The 15,718-nt window shown below is 38.7% G+C and overlaps 1 protein-coding gene across 1 annotated transcript in view; it reads right to left on the bottom strand.

Annotated features, from left to right (window-relative positions):
- Positions 1-15,718, bottom strand: part of BBS9 (Bardet-Biedl syndrome 9) — a 327,568-nt gene that overhangs the window by 247,259 nt on the left and 64,591 nt on the right. The window contains exons 12-16 of the mRNA XM_074150186.1: positions 13,497-13,599; positions 11,538-11,642; positions 8,704-8,718; positions 4,523-4,663; positions 2,250-2,348 (exon numbers count right to left, since the gene is read on the bottom strand). Coding sequence (XP_074006287.1) covers positions 2,250-2,348; positions 4,523-4,663; positions 8,704-8,718; positions 11,538-11,642; positions 13,497-13,599 — 463 coding nt within the window. The remainder of the gene's footprint in view (positions 1-2,249; positions 2,349-4,522; positions 4,664-8,703; positions 8,719-11,537; positions 11,643-13,496; positions 13,600-15,718) is intronic.

Genomic DNA, 15,718 nt, shown 5'->3' with positions numbered 1-15,718 from the left:
GCAAAAAAAACCCTTAAACCCTTAATCTACATGGGGAAAGCTGCTTTTTAATATGTATTAACTGTCAAAATGACCTTCAGGCTGGGTTTCTTTGCAGCAGTCCTGCAGGCTGAAGTAACATCTTCAATTACCACACTGTTCCAAAAGGATTAGATAATACAATTCAAAACAAATGTGCAAACAGATGTCGTTCATGTCCGCAGCTTCAGCAGTGAAACCCAACTGAACCTGGATGCTGGTGGCCTCCTTGGCCACCTGGGCACACTGCTGGCTCCTGTTCAGCCCACAGTCCACCAACACCCCCTGGTCCTTTTCTGCCAGGCAGCTCCAGCCACTCTGCCCCAAGCCTGGAGCGCTGCAGGGGGTTGCTGTGACCCAAGGGCAGGACCCGGCACTTGGCCTTGTTGAACCTCAACAACATATCTATCTATTTTATCTACACATAAAATTCTCTTTTTGAAGAACATTTCCACAACGATAATGCTGCATAAGCACTTTAACGAAGTATAAACAGTGCTAAATGACATGAATAAGGAACTCCAAAATAATACATAATTTCACCTGAAATCATTAGTTCCATAGAAGATCTGTCCAGTCAGGCACAATCATTTTAATATCATGAAATTATAAAAAATATCATGAAATTCTACCAAACAATTTTATTATTGTTATAATTGTTATCCATATTTTATTATGGATAGTTTCTGTTCATAAAAATATTCTGAATTATGCTTGAGTATCGGACCTTTAACAACATTTTTTCTAAACAAGTTTTACTTATTTAAAACATTTCAATAACATTCATACCTTCTTCCGTAACAAGGTAACATTTCAAATAAGCAAACCCCCTGAGAAACTCCATAACCAACCCGATCCAAGGCATGAAGCGGATGCTGGAAACAGGCTGCTAACATGGAAGGTGGCATCAAACTACTCATTTGTTTTCTAAGGGAGGGTTTTCCCAGACACAAGAAATGAGTAGTCACACTAAGAGGAACAGATATTTTGACTCTCCTTTGTGAAGTGACCTTCACCAGTAGAGCAGTGTGGGAAAGCTTATAGTAAGACTGCAAGTGTCACTCCTAGCTAGTGAATAAACATGGTTTAATGTTAACCATCCTAGCTGGATGGTTTGGGGTGGGGGAAGTAAAAGTTATAGCCTCACTAGAAGCTAAAGTACATTCATTACTTAGACACTCCCAGCTCACAGCTAATGCCACCAGTATTTATTAACCCATCACGAATACCTATTTTTTAAAAGTGAGGTAGATTATTCTTGTGTTGAAAGAATTTCACATCAACAAAATAGCTTCTGATTTCTAACACAAACCAATTTTTGTAAAGCATTCACACAGTGTTCCATTTGAATTCCGGAACGCGCAATAGGTATTCTAGCTTCTCGATTTGTCACTCTGCTGTATTAAATGAAGGCTTTGTGCTCTTCTGGCATGGAAAATGCTAAACACAATTGAACTGATGTGGTTCCAATGCACACGCCAAGAAAGAACTGTGTAGCTGTACAGGGCAAGACCATAAATTCTCCAAAAGGAAGAGAACCAATCTTTTTTAAAGAGCTGAAACACACAGGTGGTTGGAACCGACTACTTAATTCACAAACTGCCCTATACAAGAGACACTGGACCAGGTAACAGCATATCTACATGCCTGTTCTGACATTCTGGAAGCGTAATAGGAAGGTTATTGAATCCATAATTCTACATTCACAAAGATACAGAGGCATCTAAAGATAGAGACAGGCATTCACTTAGATGTAGGGAAGCGAGTAAGTAGGGTCTGATGCCTACTCAAAGTCAAGGATTACTGAAAGTCAGCGGAGAGTTAGAAACCTGGTTTTAGTTCCTTTCAAAAATTCCAGTAGATGACTACTTCCAAACACAGGTGTTGAAATACCTTGGAGGAAAACAGTTTTCTCTCCATTATTATGACAGTATTAATTCATGAATAAAAACATTGCTAAAAACTTGAAGAAAATCCAATTTTTTCAGAGAATTGTCAGTGTAATGTCCTATATTTTGAGTATAATTTTTTTTTGTTATAAAACATTCTGCCTTCCCTAGTAACATAATTGGATACTTAGGAGGGATTAAGAAACAGTCAGTCAATACTTTGAAACTCCTACGTTAATTCTCACACAGCGATTATCCTTCTTGGTATGATCCACATTCTCATTTTGTACATCTATTAACTGATGATCAAGCCTCTTCTACATTAATACTAATAGCACTTACGTGACGTTTTTGAAGCAAGAAGAGTGGTTTTTGAAGAAGTTAAAAACTGAAATCCCAGAACATTTGCCTGGTCATCCTCAGACGACGGATCAACAAAATCTGAAAGAGGGAGTTGAGTACAGCATTCTATAATTCCACACTGGTATTCAAACAAACCTCAAGCCATAGCCAGCACCGTATCAACCCTTTAGGAAAGGCAATTCAAACGAGACTGCTCCCCATCCTAGGGCTCAGAAGTAAAGAACATGAGTAGTACTTTGGTATCCCCTCCCTTCGTTCAGGTGGAAGCTGAGCCCTGAGCCACACGTTATTCTTCCCCAGCCTGGGAAAAAAAAAGGTAGATTTCTCAGAGGTTCGTTCTGTACCATCTAAAAAGAATTGTGATTAGTGCACAGACCAAAGACTATCACCTTTTACTGGATGCAAGGTCACCTTTCATTTAAATATTTATGCAAAAAATGTGGAAATCATCATGAAAATGTTTAAGCGCACCCTCTCTTCAGCTTTCAGCACAGAGCACAACTAACATCTAGCTTGCTAAAACTACCTACTCTGAGAAGTCCATGCGTGCCCAACTTTCTTTTCATTCTGTGTACTGGATCATACCAGGTTACAAGGCTCAAATTCAGAGTACCATATTTTAAAAACCACTCCATGTCACCTCTCCTACCAACCTTCCCCTAAAAATATGGCAAAACAGGGAGTAGAAAAGATACAAGTTTTTAGTACACCAAGAATCCAAAGTTCTTTCAGAGATCACATCGTAAATAGCATGTGCTTTTTTTTCCCCAAATGGGACTGAAAATGGGATGAATGGTAATCAGAAGATTTTAATACCTTCTTCTGGAACACATTAGGCCCATGCTTTGCGTTATATTTTTAACCTAGGGGTGCATTACTGAAAAGTAAAATATAATGCTCTATTTTGAAAGCATCATGACTTAGCCATAATGGAAGCATATGATTAAAACCCCAAAGTGTAGACGTTTGGAAAAGAGTTTCTCTGTTTCAAGTATTACACAGCACATCCTTTTGAGATAAAAGATATATTTACCCTCAAAGTGAAAAAAATCACGCTACCAAAAAACCCAACCATGTCTACTTCACTGCTCTCAGACAAACGTACTCTGAGCTTTTCAAAGAGATGCAGCTGCATCTTAAAAGTATCTTATTAAAGTTGTTGGCCCATACAGCTCTCAGAAAACTGTTCCAGAACCTTAGTCCTCTGAAGTTCAGAAACTTAATCACTACCAGACTGAACTTATTAACAATCACTTTATAAACCCTGTTTATTCATTTCTTCTTGCGCTAATACAACCATCTAGATCCATGATACAGCCACAAAATATTCACTGAAGGCAACTGTATTCCCTTTTTTGCCTGTGTTTTATTAAGCCAAATGAGTCACTTTTTTAATTCTCCTCTTCAAATCCCCAGATAATACTCCTAGCCTTTTTTTACACTTTTGAGTTTGAATTAATTTTTTTTTTAATATCAGGAACCAGCGCTCAGTGTGCCAGCGCATAGTAACATGATACTAGTTTTCCTGCATGGAAACATTTTGACTAATGCACCCCCAGTTCTTATTTGTTTGCTCATGATTGTACCATATTGTACCACAGAGCATTCCTGTGGTAACTTCCACCTTCCCTCTCTCTTCCAAATTATGAGCACATAATTACAGCAGAAATTATTTTCATAACATTATACTTCATAGTACTCGGTCTCATTCTTCTTTTTCCAGTCACCTAATTTCTCCTTCATCGTACTTTAATATACGATGTATCTCAGGCTGGTGCATCAGAAAATATTGCTAAGCACAGGTCTTCTTTTTGGTCCAAGAAAGCTAATGAGATTATTAAATAAGATCAGCTCCAGACCAATATATCAAGAACTCCACAAAACTTCCTCCAAAGCAACTGTACACTTTACATAAAACATTTAACACTTTTGCTTTACCTTCCTTATCTTTTTTTTTTTTAAATGAATGCCCATGTTTTCCCCATTACAACACCATTGATGCAATTTTATGTAAAATGATTTTTTGGATACCTGTATCATTCCCACTGCACAAAGAAATCCGCAGTTTTACCAGAGACAGACACGCCAGCCCAGGTGGATTATTACTGAAATACCATGCTGTCATTTCCTTCAAAATATACTTTTTTAACATTCTAACAGTAGCTTTGGTAATTACCTCATTTCACAGGGACAGACAATTCCCGCTGGAGTTCCTAATGCATTTCCTATTCTAGACATATTTAAAAACCTACCTGGAAAAATGGTGAGAAAACTGACAGGAGGTTTATTGGTATCGATAGTCAGCTTGTGGTTTGCTGCTTTGGAAGGCTGGGCTGGAGAGCAAACTAGCCGCAAAGGCAGCCTGAAGTTACACTGTGCAACCTTTGGTATTCCTAGAATGACAAAAAATAGATTCATCTCTCATATCCATATCCTGAATTCAAGATATTTCATACTGCTGTCCTCAAAGAGGTATAACAAGATACTTTTAACATATTCCTTAATCACATTAAAACAAAAACTACATAAAATTCTCAACTTCTGTTACAGTTTTCTCCTAAAACACTTTTAAATTTGTATATTTTAATTACCTTTTCAAGTGAATGTTTTCAACTGAATGGGAAAGTCATTAGTCAAATCCAGTGCATGCCTGTATTTACACCAATTACTATGCAATGAAGATCAACATTTTATTTAATGCTCTATAAAAACAATTCTACTTTAACATAGACAACAGCTGTGTGATTACTTTTGATGCTTCGAACACAAAATTGAAGCATGTACATTTTATCAGGAAAACCAAATTAAATCTTTTTTAAAAATACGTTTATTTTTATACTCTTTAATATTTATGCAACCTCTATATCATGTCAGAGGTTTGCATCTTAGAAAAAAAAAAAAAAATGTATCTAATAGAGATTATTACCCAAAGGCATATTAAATTCTATCTTTCAACTCCTTGCATCATCATAAAACAGAGCTGTCAAACAAACTGGCCACTCCTTTGGTACTAGGGTCTAATCTCATATGCAATTTTATCAGAACGGTGCAAGAGAAGAGGATGTTTTAACACTGACATTTAGAAAATGCATTCATTAGTATGTGTCCAAAATTTGCTCAAATATAAACATTGTTTAAAATCGCACGTCAGAAATTGCCTGGTATGTTGAATGTAAAAGGTAAAAGTGTTTGTTGCTACAAAAAATGGAGATCTTGGTCAATGGGGCAGGCAGATTTTTTTTCCGGTTTTGCGGAAGATCTGCTGATGAAGCAGCTAACAGGAAAATCTTGTTTTGTTTGGGTACAGGCTTCGCTATAGGCACCAATACTCATCTTATTGAGAATACCATTAATGTCACAGCCACAATCACTCGTTCTCTCCCAAACAACCCACAAATCTCAAACATTAACCCCAACACTGACCTCAGCAGAATTTAACAACGTAGATCTTTAGAGAAACTGAAGTAAGTTACTGTCAAGGATTACACAGACAGAAAAGTCATGAAACTGATGGCTACACAGATGTTACCCATCACGTAAACTTAGCAGGTTAGTATAAAAAATAGAGCTTAACCATTTGTTACTCATCCAAGCAATGCTTTTTGCTAACAATTTTGTTTCTGCGCTGCTTCATGGATCAATTACAATGAAAAATTATTTCTAAGACTCATCTCATGGGAAAAATGTTACTCGCAGGCTCAGATTCATCCCTCTGATGTCGATTCGTTAGCTCTTTTGGCTGGTTGATAATGCCTCCAAGTAACTGTTCTGCAGCAGCTTGTAAAAAACAAATTCAGTGTAAAACGAGCAAAAAGCTTAAGATAGGTCCTCAAGATTAGGATATCCCTGGGTTCCAAGGAAAATTCCTGAAAAACTACTTGACAATAAGCCCATGACCTTTCAGAATGATTCACTCAACTGTATCTTCATCATCTGATGGGAAAATTAAAATATTTTCTTGATGTCAACATAAAACAAACATCTTACTATCAAACTTCGATATAGAGACTTATCAACAGGAAAAAATTAGTGACAAAACTAGCCAAAAAGATTTTGAAATCTTTTTATATTTAAAACAAGATGGTTTTCTTCTTGTTTCCAATCAGCTTTTCCTAGATAGCCTGCTCTCAGTCTGCCTCATCTTAAACATAATTTTTCAGTATTTCAGAAAAAGGTCAAATCAAAACTAAATCAAACAGCATCTGGCTTTGGGAGGGGACAGAACGGGACTAGGGTGATTTGTAGTTGTTGAGTCCAAAACATACATATATAAGAAAACCAAACCAAAAAGCTCCAATAAAATTTATCAATACAGTGAAAAACTCATGCTGGGAAATGCTTTCAGAATATATCAGAATTTTAAGGGGTAGAGAAGAAACACAGAGCAGTAGCAAAGTGTGGGAGGTAGAACCTCCTCAATCCTTCGGTGTTATGTCTAGTAATTATTCTCACTTCATCTAGAGCTGTGATACATTGCACGATATACAATTTTAGCACTGTAATAAAGAAAAAAATGTGAAAAAAGTTCAGATTCTCTTCTAATCTGAAACACAACAGAAATTTTGTAACTTTATCTCATGAGTTTCTACTATTTAAAGGCATACTATGCACTTACCTGATAAAAGTAATAAAATGGTTAACATTTACTGTAGTTACGACTTCCCTTCCATGCAGTCATGTTAATTATATTTGAAACATAACATTGATGTACATGATAAAAAATATTAAAGCTCAGATCTCTAATTTAGAATTTTACATATTCAGAGAATTTATGCTTTTTCTGGTATTGGTGATGATTTAACTACTCCAGTGCACCTCACAGTAACCCCAATGAATTCTGATCCAGATAATTCTACACCACTTACTGTGCTCCTCAATATTCTCTTCAGCATCAGGTTTTCATCTTGAGTAGAAATTTCTTAAAACAAAATCCAAATCTTCATTTTTAGAATGTTACTCTTTCAAATTATATACATTTATTTTTATATAGTTTATTTATATATTTAATCTATATTTTAGTAATCTTTAAAATTACTTTGTATAGCAGAAATCTGCTACACAGTGATAGCTATAGGACAAGACAATAGGACAACAGCTACAAGACAAGAGGAAATGGCCTCAAGTTGCGCCAGGGGAGGTTCAGATTGGATATTAGGAAAATTTTTTACACTGAAAGGGTTCTTAAGCCTTGGAATGGGCTGCCCAGGGCAGTGGTTGAGGTATTAAATACCTGGAGGTATTCAAAAGCTGGGCTGACATAGTGCTTAGAGACATGGTTTAGTGATGGTTTTGATCAGAGTGAGGTTGATGGTTGGACGAGATGATCTGAAAGGTCCCTTCCAACCCGGACAACTCTATGATTCTATTCTCACCAAGAGTATTATTCTATTGAGATGGTTCAAGCACCTATTCCCTGTATGGCACCTCAAGGTCCCCTGAAATATCCAGAAACCAGAAGAGGAAGGGAACCATTAACACAGTTATCCACTTTTTTACTTCAATTAGTACGCTTGTAAGATCATAAGCATTGAAAAACAAGACTCAAATATACATATATCTATATGTATAACTTCTGTTTAGAAAAACTGCAAAACTGAGAACACCCTCTCAATTGATCTCTAAATCTATGACAAGCAACCTTTTTCCCCTCCCCAAGATCTGAGGAATTTGTACTTTATGTATATATATATTTTTTACAGTTAGCAAAATATCTCCTGTAAAGAGTGTATCTTTTCAATACATGTACACAACTACATTGCAAAACCACCCTTTTCTCTTTTTAGTCTACCTAGACATAAGCCAACTTTCCACTCCTGTTTTGTCTTTTTAATCGTACCTTTTGCAAGTATCGTATCTACCACAATCAGTTTTGTGCTGCTGGCACTCTTGGCTAGAAAGCAGCCTTTTAGCCTTGAACAAGATGTTTCCAATAGTAACTGGAATGGAGAGATGTTCAGTGACATCATTGGCAGAGTTACTCAGTTCAAACAGCACAGCATTAGCTACAAACCCTTACGAGCTGTTTCAACTGCACCAAAAAAGCTATAATTTAGCTGCCTAAATTCTTGTTGAAACTTGAAAAAAAATAGCTAAAAATATGGTAAAGAACATGCAATTGTGTTTTCCATTTCCAATCTCAATGCACAAGGCACTTCATGCTTCACAAAGTTCTTAGGAGAAAGTGCAATATACTTCACCAAGAAATGTCTTTACAACTTTCCTATCTTCCCAATGGGTAATTGTCATCTTAGGTCTAAGCCTCATTTACTTTCAATTTTCCCAAATATTCACACCTTCAGAGTTATCAAGCCAAGGACAATAAGAATGTACAGAAATAATAGGTAAAATAACGGCTCCCTTCCAAATCTGCTTTATTCAGCATACGCTATCACTGGTGAAACCATTCAAACTTTGCATTTTTTCCATCACTCACCTTCAGGATTGAGCTCTACCATATAGCCAGCAACGGGACAAAGGAAAAAAAAAAAAAAGAATACATAAGATACTACTCAAATAAGAAAAAAAGAAAATGCAGCAACAGGTTTTAAAGAATTTAAGCCCCGTTTGTTAAGTAGACAATACATAAAGACATAACACTAGCCAAAAAACAGACATGAGACCACATCCATCAATCGTGCAATCCCATCCAACTAAGTGACTCATTAACCTTCAGCTGCAGGCCATGAGACACACTGAAGACTGATTTGGCTACAAATATGCGTATCTTTAAAAATAAGAGGAAAAAAGTCTCTATTCAGATAAAAGAAGCCACAAAGGCACTTAGTTGTTTGGGTTTTTTTTTACCAGTATATTACACTTAAGGATTTGATTGCTTCATACAAATACCACTCATAATAATCATAATAATTATAATAATTAATATTAATATTAATAATTTAAATATCAAAAAAGTTAGCAAGATCTTAAAGATGCTCTTTCATTTAGAAGTCTTCCAAATTCTACCATTAAACATAAGTTTTAAAAAATTCTTCTAGGGTTCCCTAATTCTTTTAGATGCTATGTCTTCCGGGGATTTTTTTTCAGTTGCATATAAACAATCAAATGTACTTAAGAGGCAAGATTTTTTTACTTCCCTAACCAAAAGGCTTGCAAAAATCCAACAAGTTTTGCATCTAAAATACAAGTTTAACTAGTATCACCTGAACAAAATAACACATTCATTTGCCAGTGAGAAATACCCTTTAAGTTTGATGCTCTGGTCTCACATAGCAAAAATCCCAGAAGCAAGAGCAGAGAAACAAGAAGCGAGCTTTCAAAAATCAGAGGATCTAAGATACTCAGAAGTCTACTCCCTGCGCAGTCGTACCACAAAACCTGTCTGAAGGAACATCCCTGGGTTGGACTTATGAAGGTGCAGCATTGTGCTGGGTCCTGCCCAGCAGAAAAGGACCTGGGGGTGTTGGTGGCCAGCCGGCTGAACATGAGCCAGCAGTGTGACCAGGTGGCCAAGAAGGCCAACAGCATCCTGGCCTGTATCAGGAACAGCATGGCCAGCAGGAGCAGGGCAGTGATGGTGCCTCTCTACTGGGCACTGGTGAGGCCTCACCTCGAGGGCTGTGTTCAGTTCTGGGCCCCTCGCTACAGGAAGGACATGGAGCTGCTGGAGCATGTCCAGAGGAGAGCCACCAAGCTGGTGAGGGGTCTGGAGAACAAGTCATAGGAGGAGAGGCTGAGGCAACTGGGCATGTTTAGTTTGGAGAAGAGGAGGCTGAGGGGAGACCTCATTGCCCTCTACAACTCCCTGAAAGGAGGGGGTAGAGAGGCGGGGGTTGGACTCTTCTCCCAAGGGAATAATGGCAGGACCAGAGGAAATGGTCTGAAGTTGGGGCAGGGGAGGTTTAGATCAGATATTGGGAAGAATTACTTTACTGAGAGAGTGGTCAGGCACTGGAACAGCCTGCCCAGGGAGGTGGTGGAGTCGCCATCCCTGAAGGGATTTAAGAAACGTATAGCTGTGGTGCTTCAGGGCATGCTCTAGTGCCCGAGATTGTTGGGTTGGTTTTGGTTTTTTTGTGTGTGTGTATGGTTGGACTCGATGATCTCAGGAGGTCCCTTCCAACCATGAAGATTCTGTGATTCATCTCACTCCCAAGGCATAAACACTCAGTCACAATATAGAGGGACTGCAGTTTTACCAGCTGTTTATGCAGGCTCTCAAGAAAAAGGGAGGACCATCCTCCTCCCTTCCGCCCTCTTCACTCACCTACAAGAGTATGCCTAAAGAGGGCAAGATCAAGCTCTTTAAAAATATGTTTCAGTTTTGTCTAGAAAGAAACATTTCAGTCCTCACACAGCCTAGACTACCATCATAAACACAATGCTTCGAGAGACAAGTGATGTGAACTACATGCTGAAATAAAAGTGTACACATAGGATAGGGCACTCAAGCCCACCACTCTTCCCTTTGTGCTGGCACAGTTCTGCCTTTGCACAGTGAACCCAATCAGCAAATCTGGCTGAAAAATAACAGTGGATTGTGTGAGCACAGCAGAGGAGGAGGTGGAGGAGCAGAGCCAAGCAGTAAGGAGTGAAGAACAGATCGCTTTGATTTGTTTCTGCTGCATTTAGCTTAGCAGGGAAGCCCTGCCTAAACACAGTTTCTCAGCAGCCCAACACATTCACAAGGCTAGAAAACTAAGCTAATCAGTCTTCAGTTATTGGTAGCAGGGTAAATTTACATATTCTATCACTAGGGTCATTCGGGCATTATATAACAGAACAACTTAGTTTCTATTCCTTTGGGTTAGTTTATTTGTTTAGAATGAATATGTTCAACTGTGAAAAGGGAAGTGAGGAATAATCCCTCCCAACGCTTAGTCACATCTCTTCCTCTGTGGGAAGGCAGTTACTGTCACATCTGGTGGCAGCCCAGAAGGCTAAACAGTCATAATTACATGTAATTAACTTTTCATTCTAAGAGTTGGGCCCTTAAAGAGCAGGAGAGAGGCAAACTGATAGGACAGGGCAGGAAAGCTCGTACAGCTCCTCCCCAAGCCATAAGCATATGATTTTATATCTATAAGACCAATTACATAACTTAATGATGCTACATAAAATATTAACGAAAACTGAAGACTTGACTCGGACACACATTATTTCTTTACATTTAATAATACAGTAATAGTAATAATATAGTAATTTATATTACTACTGCCTTCAACATATTTCAAAAGAACATTTATAAGATATATGTGAAGAAAAAGACCTCAAAAAAGGCAAATGAATTTGAAATCTCCAGTGGCTTACCTGTTGGTGTATTATATGAAACCACACAATTCCCTTCTAGTTCTGATGGAGAACAATTCCCCTTCAAAAAGACAGACACGACCACGGTTTCAGATGAATCTGGTTCTAAGAACAATACAAAATTAAAGTAATAGGAGCATCCAAATCAAAGCAACTAGCACTTTGGGAAATATTCTACTAAATTATGATAGTTGTTTCCATTAGTTCTCCTTTATCAAATCACTGGATATGATTTTTTTTAAATCCATAATTTGTAAAAGACAAACTAGTCTCTCCACCTTACAACTCCATTGAAGCCTAACCAATAAAACAATTCAGCACGCTGAACACAGAGAATAACAAAACAAATGCAGTTTTACATTGTGATTTTAATATTTTCCAAAGCCGTTGGCCCCTTGCTCCTGTCCCATGTTGAGAAAACCTACGATCTGTCCTTTCAGATGAGAGCAGCCATCAGTAGAGCCCTGTTCCCATAGGGACTGTGACTGCACATTCCAGAGCAGAAATGGTGTCTGCCATCCCAACTGAGGGAGCAGGACACACCTCTCTGGTCGTCAGCTCCACTTAGTCTTCACGGCAATCCCACCTACAGTCTTATCAACAGAGTTGGAGAAAGCTGACACTAAGTTGGGAGCATACCAGCTCTGTATGGACTGTCCACGGGCAAACAAGCTTTCTGTCTCTGCTTTTAGCTCAGCAGTGCCATTCCTACATAAACAGAACTGCCAGCAAAACAAAATGCCACAGCAGAAGCACCACAGAATAACTGATTTATCTTTTTTTCCTCCCTCCATCACATAGCTGCCACCATGCCTCTCCTCGCCTGCCATGCATCCTACCATAATCAAGGAAGCTACTCCATTCCTTTCTATTTAGTCTTCCACACAGTCTCCCACAGCATCCTCATAGGTAAGTTTGCTGATGACACAAAACTGGGAGAGGTGGTGACACACCGGAAGGCTGTGATGCCATACAGCGAGACCTGGACAGGCTGGAGACTTGGGCAGAGAGGAACCTGATGAAATTCAAAGGCAAGCATAGGGTCCTGCACCTGGGGAGAAATAACCCCCTGCACCAGGACAGGTTGGGGGCTGACCTGCTGGAGAGCAGCTCTGAGGAGAAAGACCTGGGAATCCTGGTGGACAACAGGATGACCATGAGCCAGCAATGTGCCCCTGTGGCCAAGAAGGCCAATGGCATCCTGGGGTGCACCAAGAAGAATGTGACCAGCAGGTGGAGGGAGGTCATCCTCCCCCTCTGCTCTGCCCTGGGGAGGACCCATCTGGAGCACTGGGTCCAGTTCTGGGCTCCCCTGTTCAAGAAGGACAGGGAACTGCTGGAGAGGGTACAGCAGAGGGCTACAAAGATGATGAGGGGCCTGGAACATCTCTCTTACAAGGAAAGGCTGAAGGACTTAGGTCTGTTTAGTCTGGAGAAGAGAAGACTGAGGGGGGATCTGATCAACACCTATAAATACTTAAAGGGAGGGTGTCAGGAGGATGGGGCCAGTCTTTTTTCAGTGGCGCCCAGCAACAGGACAAGAGGAAACGGGCATAAACTTGAACATAAGAAGTTCCACCTAAACATGAGGAGGAACTTCTTTCCTGTGAGGGTGGCAGAGCCCTGGAAGAGGCTGCCCAGAGAGGTGGTGGAGTCTCCTTCTCTGGAGACATTCCAAACCCGCCTGGACACGTTCCTGTGCAATCTGCTCTGGGTGGACCTTCTTTGGCAGGTGGGTTGGACTGGATGATCTCCAGAGGTCCCTTCCAACCCCATAGCATTCTGTGATTCCCCCACTAGCAGTATCCAAAAGCTGCAGAGTGCAGGCAAGGCAAATCTGTGACGGCTTGAACTGCAGTGTATCTGCAACAAGGCCCTCAGAGGCCAGACTGTACCCTTCAAACATCCTCAGAAAAAGCAATACGACCCAATAGCTGTAATGGCATCACAAGAATTTACCTAAATCATCAAAGACGAACTGGTCACAGGTCACTGCTAACGGGGCTTGGACACATACTGCCAGGCTGGGTTTCTGCGCAGTCACTCTGCTCTGTACTGTTACCTACACCAAGTGACATACACAAGTAGTTAGAGGAAGCAACAAATTAATCTCTGTATAGCAGGAAACAAACACAACCAGCAAAAAGGTACAAAAAAAAATAGGCAAAGAGTAACTCAGCAACAGCGTTTCAGAGCTTCAAATTTCAACTTCGAAACCAGTATTTTCCTTTCACAATTCTTATTTGCTTATAGCCAATAACGGAACACAGTAATTTGAAAGGCTACAAAAAACTGAGGGGATTTCTCTTATTCTTTGTAATTTTAAGCCAAGACAAACTAATGCTAAATTGTTAATTAAAATGTTAATGTTTTGCAAGTGTCTTGTACATTTGTACAATAAAATGTTGTTTCTTTTAGGTGACTAAAGTAAAAAAAACCCTAATAAACACAAAGCTAACCAAAGAAATTATTATTTCCTTTAACTGCAGAACAATGCATATTCTTCTGAATAACTTCAGAGTCAAGTTCTATTTGATTCTTTACTGCAAACTGGTTCTAAAATTCAATATACCAGATAGCCAGCACAACTCAACTCTAGGTTATGAGAGCTGATCTAACCAGAAACCCAGAGTTGACGCCAGTTGCTTCTATTGTAGGCAATTATTTCTCTGTAAAACCAATGGATATCAAAAAAATGTCCTTAACTCAGATTTAAAATGAAGTATAGTGGTGACCGGACAATACATTTGGGCTGCAAACAGGCCCTCAGACCATCTGTCACTGTTAGTTCTCGCAAGGAAGGATGGCATCTGCCTCTGAACATGCATCTGGTAAACCTTGCCCCATTTTCTGAAGCCAGAATCTCAATAAGATGAGCGATGAAGAGGGAATCAATAGCCTTATAGATGTTATGCCAATTAAATGAGCTAAAGTTACTGCCAAAGGCTACTTCAGAGCATTTCCCAATTACATTCAGCCTTCTGCTGCACACAGGAGCCTGCAGTGAAGAATACTCTTATCTAGTAACTTTTGCCAAAAAGTATTTAATTTTATTAAAACTTTTCTGACAGGCTTGTCATCGGTGCCAAATTAAATTTTAAAATTAAGTTTTAAATATAGAAGTGCCCCAAATTCTGCAAGTTTTTTTAAAGCACAGTGCATTGCCTGCAGATGTTTTGAGTACAATGACCACCGTTACAACAGCTGAATAATATTCATTAGTAACATTACCTAGATTGCAGAAAACATGCAAGGCATACCCATACATTGGTTGCAGCTGTCCAATTCAAGAAAATACTTAATTTTAAAATTTATCTAAATTGTTCTCAAATTGTCAAATTCAGTGGCAAAATTCAAGTTAGTCTGACAAGTCATAACATGCAACCATAATGTACAATTATTTCTCACTTTCCTAAGAACTAATGCTTATAACCTTGCAAATAATAAAGAGTTGAATCCATTAATTAAAAAGGACTTTTTCATCAACTGCAGTTAATTAGAATGGAGACATATGAAGATCAGTTAAATGGACTTACCACAGGAAAAAATATTCTGGAAAAAATTCAATGCATGATAACACCTACATTTACTATTTTTGTTTCAATAAAAGGTATCAGATGCATAAACAAGAAAAAAGAATAGAGAATTATAAAGTCTTATCATTAAAAAGCTGATCGAATATGTAAACACATCCATGCTCATTTTTAATATCATTTGTTATTGGCCTTACAATAATGAGCAGATGAGGGAGAACGATGGGAGTTACTTGTGTTCCCGATACTGAAATCATAACCACTCTCCAAAAATTGCATTTGGCAATTATAAACACTATACTTTCTTCTTTAATAACTCACACAACATATTGGCTCACGCAACGTAAAAGCTGATAAATTCAAACCTTTCTGGACGTAATTTAAATTTACATTACATATTTTAAGGTACCCTTATATTCACAGTCTGAGTCAAAGTCCAATGCCGTTAATCTGAATTTCTTCAAGCAAAGCTGTCATAAACTTTACCAGGATTAGAATTATCCTGTATCGTTTTAGCACACGAAAATGCAGAGAAAGCTGTTGGACCGAGTACAAGCAAACCACAATAGAGAAAGGGAATTTGGTTCAACGAATAGTCCAGTTACCCTCCCTTTCACTCAAGACAGAAGGAGAACTGGCAAGGTTCTC

This window comes from Numenius arquata, chromosome 7 (assembly GCF_964106895.1).
Source record: "Numenius arquata chromosome 7, bNumArq3.hap1.1, whole genome shotgun sequence".
NCBI classification, from domain to species: domain Eukaryota; kingdom Metazoa; phylum Chordata; class Aves; order Charadriiformes; family Scolopacidae; genus Numenius; species Numenius arquata.
Note: the sequence above shows the minus strand (reverse complement) of the source record. Positions and strands in the feature narration are given on the sequence as shown.